This window comes from Arachis ipaensis, chromosome B1, assembly GCF_059453495.1.
Source record: "Arachis ipaensis isolate K30076 ecotype BB chromosome B1, ASM5945349v1, whole genome shotgun sequence".
NCBI lineage: Eukaryota > Viridiplantae > Streptophyta > Magnoliopsida > Fabales > Fabaceae > Arachis > Arachis ipaensis.
The window spans coordinates 92925647-92935346 of NC_142436.1; the positions used below are offsets into that span (position 1 = coordinate 92925647).

Sequence of the window (9700 nt, forward strand, 5' to 3'; positions counted from 1 at the left end):
TGTCTTCTGACACCATAAGCTCAAAAAAAGATTGAGAATTTATGTAATTTTTTGTGTTAGAGGTTCTGTTTCAAACAAAATCTAGCTCCTTTTGATGTTGAATTTCAGTATTCCTAATTGTTGTTCCTTTTAACTGTGACTGTGAATGAACTATATTCTTTGCATTATTCACTATCACTCTGTAAATTCTGATTCTGAGACAATTTTTGACTTTGTACAGTATATCTTAGATTCTTAGTTGACTTGGGCGTGCTATGTGTTAATCTTTCCCTAATTAATGTGCAGTGCAATAGTTATGTGGTGTGGTTGTGTGCAAAGAACAAATTATTGTGCTTTTTTAAATGGAGAATACAATTGATGTGAATCTTTATGTAAATAATTAGAATTGTTCATCCATTCAGAGGCTTTAATCTGTGGTGGTTTGAGTTGTGGAGGTCCTACTCTTTTTATGCTGCATTTTCTAAATGCTACTTGGAAATATTTTATAGAATGCGGAATAGAGAAGAAAGTGAGAAAAGGGCAAAGATTAAGCATATGTTCTGAGTTGTTTGCTCATGCATGATCTTTCCAAGGTGATTGTTGCGGTCAGAAAATTCAGATTTTGTTAGTGATTTTCTTAGTCTAGAGACTTAAGAGAGATTTGCTGCCATGGGCAAATGAATTCGTTGGTCGTACTAACATTCATATGATCGGTCCTCTTGAACCCTTTGGTGGCTATTGCGAATGCTGCTTAGTTTCAGAATTTGCATTTAATTAGAGTGTGTTTGGAAACTTTAATAGTTTAATGAGATGAAATTGAATTGAATTTTAGAAAGAATTGATTTGCAATTCAATTTTCACCCCACTTCTTAAATTTGAAATAAAAAGAATTAAATGAAAAAGGAATAGTTAAAATATATGTAATATTATTATGTTATCCTCATACTGAGGGAAGGGAGAAAAGAAAAGAGAAATGGGAATATTTGAAAAATCAAATTTTGTTAGAATTAGTTTAGATATTTTAACTTTAAATTCAAATTTTATTAGGTTGAATTTATGATTTATTTTGGGCTTGAAGATGAGAATTAAAATTCTCAAAAAGTTTTAAATTCATGTAATTTTTATGTTTTAAAAGCAAGAAAAAGAATTTAATTGTCAAGAAAATTCTAATTTTATACTTTCTAAACACATTCTTAATCTTTATCCTTACTTACACCAAATGAAAAAATCTTTATCCTTACTTCATCCCACATTAACAAGTTCCTTCATAAACAATTATTAAAATATCAATCCAATTTCTCAATCAATTTCAACGAAAATATCATTAGCCTTAATTCTGTAAAAAAAAAACATAGGGCACCGTAATTACGATAAATTGATTAAATTCCTTTCCTAAGAGTTTAATTCACGATTGTATTGAAGTGGCGATCTACTATCTAAACAAGCATAACTCAATTATGATAATAACACTTGCCTCATTCCCCAACTGACGGTAAACGGGTAAATCATATATACATATACAAAGTACGTCAAGTTCCCGTATGTTTTGGCCGAAAGCTCCCCTACAGTTGCTGAGGTTTGGAAATCATTTTCAGCAACATGGTAATGGCATTCAATTTCAATGGTTTGAAACGGGGGAAATGTCTAGGTGAAAGCTTATAAAAGCAAGAAAATCAATAGCGCGCACAAAGAATAAATTCATTTTTACACATGAAATTATGCCTAGTATATTTTCATCTCATATCATACTGTAATAGTCATCTTCATCACCTATCCCATGAAACACAATATGGCTAATACAAATACGAAGAAAGATGAAAGCTCCATTGCAAAGGCTCCCCAACTAATAACACCAGAATGTTTTAGAATGCTTGGAATGGCAATGTTTCTAATAGTTGAGAATCTAGTCAAGAACTTAGCTAAATTCACCTAGCTGCTCTATAATTCATCAGACCACAAAACAAAAAGTTAAATGATTAATAACCTTGGCTCGGTATACAATCTTATCTTTTTTTCTTCTTAAATTATTTTTCAATTAATGCTTGAATAATAACAATTTACCTGCTATCAGATTCAGAAAATACAGAACAACCATTAGACCCTGCAAAGAACAGCAGAGGCATTGGGAGTAGCACATATGTTATAGCTGCAAGAGATCAAAACACCAAATGTAATAACAAACCAGGAATGTTCGGTCACATTAACATCTCATTCCCTTAAATCTTCAAGAAATAAATACAGAGATGCTTTATCTCACCACTTAGCATCGACCACCAATTATTATACAAAGCACATGCTTATCACATAACACATATGCAACTAGGTAAGCAACAATTACTTTGTTACCAATAAGATGTGATGCATTTATTAACAATGAGAAGAACACGGACCAAAATTTTCAAGACAATTTCCCCAGAGACTAAGATTGCCAAAAAGGCAAGTTTTCCCGTGCTCAGGCAAGAACGCAAATATCCTGGTCAGTCTGCCATCTCCAACTTACCTCATGTTACACAGAAAAAAGGGCTGGAGCAAGAAATCTCATTACCATAATTCTATATAGATATTAAATCAGAAAAAAATACTAAATCAAAACCAATTCTAATTTCTAACAAAGCTGTCATAGATAAGATGAAGGTGTAAACCAACCACACTGATATTCAAAAGTTTGGTTTTATTCTATCACAGTGCCTGCTGCATAAACACAGAAAAAGAAAATCTAGTGATTTGAGATCAGCATCAGGTAAGTCCAATGCAATATTAAAACAACAAAAACAGCAGCAGCAACAGCTATGTAAATTAATGACATAACGAAGAGAACAAAGGCCATATTTTTTATGAGATAGCTAAAATGCAATATGATTTCAAACCTAATTCACCTAATAGACATTACATTGTTTCAATCACAATTTGCCATACAAGATATCACTTCTCTTTATTATTGAACAAGTGAATGACATTTCCACACCTTTTCACAAACAAGCCTTTGCATATCTGAAATGGTTTAAACATATAATAGTACCTAAAAGTAAAAAACACAATCCCACGTATTATTTTTATTTTCATTTTGAGATCACGACTATTTTTAGATTATTGAAACTCTAAAACCAGCGATCAACAGTAATACGAATTGAGAATGATTTCCTGTTCATGTTCCAGAAATATACATCAATGAGTATTTCAATTGAATTATGTAGTGTTGTTGTGATATAATTAATATGACAAAAACAAAAAAGAGACACTGCTTTAGAAACAAAAATATAATTGAATGTTAGTAAAATTTAGATAGTAATTTTGCAGCTTTAGTACCACTTGTGTGTGCATGCTAGATCTGTCGAATCCTTTATTTCTCACATAAAATTGACACAAGTTTATTCGTAAGCCATAACAATATGACTTCAAAGAGAATTGAAAATTAATGTATAATATTCAGAAAAATAAATAAGCGAGACTTTGAAGAACAAAATCAAAAGCTTAAAGGACAACTGCACATTTGAATTAAACAAAGAGTACGTAAGCAATTAAAGGAGATTAAAACACATAAAGGGGCAATTAACAATAAAATATATCGTATACAAGAGATATGGTGAAAATGATACCTAATAGAAAATTAGGTTGCGACGGCAGGAGAAGCGAGTTGCGCGGCGGCGGGGAAGCGGGTTGCGCGGCATCAGGGGAAGCTGGTTGCGGCGACAGCTGAAGCGAACGTGAGAGACTGCGGAGGGAGAGAAAGAGAAAATAGCAACGATGATTGAAAGAGGGAGAAAATTCTAACAGAACAAATGTCTCACCACTACTTTGAATCTGAAATTTAAAAAAAAAAAGAAAAGTGTGTAAAAAAATAATTAAAAGGGTTAATATTTAATTATTGGTTTTTCCAAAAATAAAAAATGGAGTTCTTTTTATAATTATTTTAATGTTGACTAATGATACGTGGGAGTAAAGAATCCATTGCCTATATATATTAGTAGTAGATATTGAATTTATAGAAACCATGGTCCAACATTGATGGTTAAGATTTTGGAGACAAATCTACTTATTTTAGACATCAAATCGAAACTTCACTCCTCAAAATTGTGTTAATTAACATTAAAAACAAAATGACAAGGTAGATTCTTCACTTGAGGCAAAACCTAGACACGTATACATAAGTGTAGTCAGTGTATCTGGTATATAGTGGGCGAGTCCCTTGAAACAGAGAAAACAAAGAAAAACCCAAAGCGGCGAGTTGAAACTTAGTTGAAAACCCCAAACCTGAAACCTAACGCTAGCAGCATCAGCGTGCCCTCGGTATTCCAAATCTAGGCCCTAGCATTATACATTATACAATCGAAGGTATAAATAAATTAGAGAAGGGCATTGGAATTGGATCTGAATAAGAGAGGAGAGTGATGGGGATAGAAGAAGAGAGTGGGGCGTCGCTGCCCGGCGGGCAGGACGGGAAGAAAAGAAGAGTTACGTACTTCTACGAACCCAGCATCGGAGACTACTACTACGGTCAGGGTCACCCAATGAAGCCACACCGAATCCGGATGGCTCACAACCTCATCGTTCACTACTCCCTCCACCGCCGCATGGAGATCAACCGCCCTTTCCCCGCCGCCCCCGACGATATCAGGCGTTTTCACTCCGATGACTACGTCGACTTCCTCGCCTCCGTCTCCCCCGACACCCTCGCTGACCCCGCCTTCTCCCGCCACCTCAAGCGCTTCAACGTCGGGGAGGACTGTCCTGTTTTCGATGGATTGTTCCCCTTCTGCCAGGCCTCCGCCGGCGGCTCTATCGGCGCCGCCGTCAAGCTCAACCGCCAGGACGCTGATATCGCTGTCAATTGGGCTGGTGGCCTCCACCATGCTAAGAAGTCCGAAGCCTCTGGATTCTGTTACGTCAACGACATTGTCCTCGGTATTCTCGAGCTTCTCAAATATCACAGGGTAACCAACACTCTCTTCTTCACTTCACATGCTTATTTCTTTGCTTGTGTTGAACAATTATACATGGATTTTAATTTTAATTTACTACCTAACCATGATTTTGCAACACCTGTTACTTGAGGAATGAAACTTATTTTCCACACTTGTTATTTTATTTTATTTTATTTTTACCGTTTGGGGCATTTCGTTAAGGGTTTAGGGCCATTTCCTTTGGGCACTGGTCAACAATTTTTTTGATTAATTGTTGGTACAATTTCGGGTTTAAAACTTTAAATGGTGGTTACAGGTGAAATATTTTCCGTGGCGAACCCTGATATTGTATGTCTCACGGTTTAAAACATTTGAATTATGAGCTAAGCAAGCTTCTCATGAATTGTAGACGCATTTATGTTGTGTTTCTGAACTCCATTTATGGCCAGTGTTGATGGTCTAGGACTGGCTTATCCAATCAAGCATTGGAAACGTGGCCGTTCCACGAGACCGTGTACATTTCCATTCTGATTTTGATTCCACAGTAATCACTTCTGCACATCAACTGTGGTTACTAAAAAGAAAAACATTCCACAGTATTGGGAGGCTGTACTTTTAATGCTTGTTGGACATGTGGTTACAGCTACGATTTGCTCTGCTCCTTTTTACTTATCCTATTCGGTTTTAAATTACACAACATTATACCTTTTTCTTATTCGCAGCATTTCTTCTTGTTAAATTTCAAACTACATTTTTACTTGTACAGAAACTCAGTGTCTTCTAAAGTTGTAATATAGATGCTTGTTTTGTTATTGTGTTTCTTTTTTACTGAATATATTTTCTCACCATCTGTTTTTATGTTTTTTACCAGCGTGTATTGTATGTTGATATTGATGTTCACCATGGTGATGGTGTTGAGGAGGCCTTTTATACAACTGATAGGGTAATGACGGTGTCTTTTCACAAGTTTGGGGACTTTTTCCCTGGGACTGGACACATTAAAGACGTTGGTGTTGGCTCAGGAAAGAATTATGCTATCAATGTCCCGTTAAATGATGGAATGGATGATGAGAGTTTCCGGGCTCTGTTTCGACCTATCATTCAAAAAGTCATGGAAGTTTATCAACCTGATGCCGTCGTTCTTCAATGTGGAGCTGATTCTTTGTCTGGCGACAGGTTGGGTTGCTTCAATTTGTCTGTGAAAGGTCATGCAGATTGCCTTCGCTTCCTTAGATCTTTCAATGTTCCTCTAATGGTGTTGGGTGGGGGAGGATATACAATTCGGAACGTTGCTCGTTGTTGGTGTTATGAGGTTCTTTCTTTCTCTTCTTGGGAAGAATTATGAATAAGGCACTTTTGCACTAATTTAATGTACTTATTTTATTACATGCTCTTTCGTTGTTTTAGACAGCAGTCGCAGTAGGAGTGGAGCCTGATAATAAGTTACCTTATAATGAATATTATGAGTATTTTGGCCCAGATTATACTCTTCATGTGGATCCAAGCAACATGGAGAATCTAAACACGGCCAAGGATATGGAAAAAATAAGGTGTGTTTACTATCAATTTGTTTTTGGCTTTATTTTTCTGATTTCAATTTTATTTTTCATAATTATTGAAACAAAGGACATGATATTTATGAACTCAATTACTTTAATGCATTAATTTCTGCTGTATCTAAAGTCGTATCATTTTCATAAATGACGATGTTTCACAAAATCTTATAAATAGTTGCGTGGCCATGCTATGGTGGTTGTCATAATTGCTGCATTCTTGTCAAATATGAAATCATATTGTATTATCTTTTGCTTAATATATTTGTCAAAGCCAAAGTTGTGGCCTCTGTATATGTTAGAGGACACTGGCCAGGGACCAAACCATATCAAAGTTTAAGCTTCCATCATTTCGCTACTTAGAATGCTGTTTCATTCTTTCAACATGGAGCTTCATGTATGTGACTTTGTTGTCATGTTTGAATGAGAGATTTGCCTTTTGTTCTCATGTTTGAATGAGAGATTTGCCTTTTGTTCTCATGCACATGTTAATTTTCTGCTCAGGTTGATTGCTTGAATTCCCATGATGCAAAATGGAGTTCAAAAGAAAGGCCATAAATCGTTCCAGAAAACAAAATAAAAGAGTTAAAGAAAAAGCCCATACATAATATTAAATGCAATCACTTTAATGTGTTACATATGCTGCATACAAATCACGGAATTTTCTCAAATGATGATGACTGGTTGCATAGACATGCTTTGCACCTTGAATGTTGTTTTTTATGTTGTGAAGAGATATCAGATTACCTGGACTTAAATATTTATGTGCACTTTGGGCAGCATGGAAGTTGTTCCTCTAATCCTCTATGTGCTACTGTCTCTCATGTATTTTGAATGCGTTTCAATCTGTCCAACATGGACTTTGTGTATGTGATCATTTTTTAAATGAGTGATTTTCCTTTTCATTATCGTGTCATGGGTTTTACCTTGCTTCTGGAGTTGCTTGCATTCCCATGAAGTAAATGTTGACCGAATTTTCTTACCTTCTATTTGATCTTCCAGGAACACACTACTAGAACAGATTTCCAGGCTTCCACATGCTCCCAGTGTTCCTTTTCAGACAACACCATCAACCATACCAGTTCCAGAAGTGGTTTGTGCTTTGTAAAGTTGCAGTTATTGTCCTTTATCCTTGTCATTTTCCACTTTTTGTTTGACGTATTAATTATGGATTCAGGCAGAAGAGGACATGGAGAGAAGACCAAAACCTCGCATATGGAGTGGTGATGATTATGATTCTGATCATGATGAAGACGAAAAGGCTAATATAAAGTCCTCAAACTTAAATGACTATATGAGGTATCAGTTATGTATTTGATTAAAACTTGAGCACAAAACCATTTAGTATATTAGTCCCTTTTGCTACATGGGCATGTTTTGGGACAGGTTAGATCCCTAAAGTCAATAAGTTTATAAAATGTCATCCTTCAATTGTTTGTTGGACTGAAGTTATTGATCCAAAGATAGTTAACCACTCATAACTTGCTTTACAAATTTTCTTACTTTAGAGTATATATAGTTGCATACTCATCTTTAGAGACAAAAATCTGTGATTACATCCTTAGGGTATGCAATCACAGCTTTATGCAAAATTCTTCTAGCCATTCTAAATTAATTTAGTACTTGTTTTGTTCTTTGCTGACATACTAAGAAACAAACATGCCACTCTTTGCAGCAGGGATGTTACAGATGATATGGAAGAGGAGAAACCGGTGCCTCCACCACATGGATGCTGCTGATACATAGAAAAGAGCCTATTGTACCAACATGTTTATATTGTATGAACGTGAATGATGGCAATTAGGGGTGGAGGCCATTACTGTGAGTTACATGATTGCAATAGCAACTCTTGATAAAGCGAATAGTAGTATTTATCATTGATGACATTGTGCAGATATATTTTTTTGCTTTAGTCTGCTTGGTGGTAATTTTGGCCCCTTTGGGTCATAAAATGAGGTTCCCGTATAATTGCTTAAATACCCTGTTTCTAATTTTGTATATTTACAACGAGGTAGCCGGTCATTTTGAGTACAATGCTTAGAAAATGTTTCCTTGTAGCATTATTTCTCACGTTTCTCGTGATTATTTTAAATGCACTTTTTTCGCTCAAGTGGAAAAGCATTGTATATATAATTATATAGAGTACTTTCGCTATATATTCAAGTTTTTTTTGGCAATTAAGTCCAACCAAGTTGATTTAAACTTAACGAAAACTAGTTTCATTAGCGAGAGCGTCTTAAGATGCACCTACAAAACCAAATTTGTATCTTGCGCTTCTTTGCATTCTTTTTTGTTTTTTGCGTTTCTTCCTCATCGTCGTTCTTTTATTCTTGAGGCTGTTACTTCTTTTATTCTTGAGGCTGTTACTGCATTTTAGTTTTTCTTTTTCTCTTCGTAATTTTCAGCATTATGTATTTTTTCTTTTTTATGTTTTTATTTTTATTAAGTGGGTAAAATTACTAAAATAAGAATTATGAGAAGGTGGAACAAGGAGAAGATGAACAAGAAAAGAAGATGATGATGGAGATGAGAATGGGTAGGAGTTTTGAATTATGCAGTACTTATTAAAAAATAGTATCGAAAGTTTTTAACCGTGACATTAAGTTTCCTAATTTTGACACCGAAATTTCTTAATCGTTACATAGAAATATCTTAATTGTGTAATTTCCAACTAAATGATTTATTTTTCTTATCATTGAACAAGTAGGGTGGTGTTTCGAGGGCTACCTGAAACAGTGATTTGGGTTTGAACGTGAGGTCTAGACTCTTTCTGAGGCAGCATCCGACTTGTGCTAGTGCTGAGGTGCCGTCGTCTAAGTTCCTCGTGAGGAGGTGGGGGGTGGTACCTGCAAGAGACTCCTATGCTTAAGTTAGCAAGGGCTTTAGGTAGGTTTTTAGTAGATTGGGGCGTAAATATACCTAAAGGGTGTCAGTATATTTATAATAGAATAGGTAACCACCTTTTGGAGTAGTTTCACCTTTATCGGTGGATAACCGTTCCCTTTATCTTGGGAGTTTGTTAGAGTCTATCTTTTAGTGGAGATAGAGATAGTAGGAGAGATTCGGGGAGACCGTTACCTATTTGGATAAGTAAAACTGGACCTGACCTCTTAAGAGGTTGGGTAAGCTGGAGAGGCCATCCTTTTTGGGTGGGCCTTTTATCCTTATTGGACCTAGCTTCGCCGTGGGTTAGTGTGTGAACAGTGCCCCTGCTTGAATCCGAGCTTTCCATGAGGTCAGGTCCAAGCATTCGTGGCTTCAGTTTCT

General features: G+C 35.7%; 1 protein-coding gene and 1 pseudogene across 2 annotated transcripts; one reads left to right on the top strand and one right to left on the bottom strand.

The window, feature by feature from the left end:
* Nucleotides 1-1717: 1717 nt before the first annotated feature.
* On the bottom strand, nt 1718-2468 carry LOC107631852 (vacuolar protein sorting-associated protein 55 homolog; annotated as a pseudogene).
* Nucleotides 2469-3970: 1502 nt separating this feature from the next.
* Nucleotides 3971-8410, top strand: LOC107631836 (histone deacetylase 6). Of its 2 annotated transcripts, none has more exons than XM_016335416.3 (6): nt 3971-4910; nt 5752-6192; nt 6288-6430; nt 7436-7526; nt 7611-7732; nt 8112-8410. In XM_016335416.3, exons 1-6 carry the CDS (start codon nt 4368-4370, stop codon nt 8170-8172), a joined length of 1401 nt encoding a protein of 466 aa, XP_016190902.1. In that variant the 5' UTR covers nt 3971-4367; the 3' UTR covers nt 8173-8410. The 2 variants fall into 2 exon arrangements, with proteins under 2 accessions (XP_016190902.1, XP_016190895.1); XM_016335409.3 differs by having other exon boundaries at nt 4047-4910; nt 8109-8410.
* Nucleotides 8411-9700: the final 1290 nt, after the last annotated feature.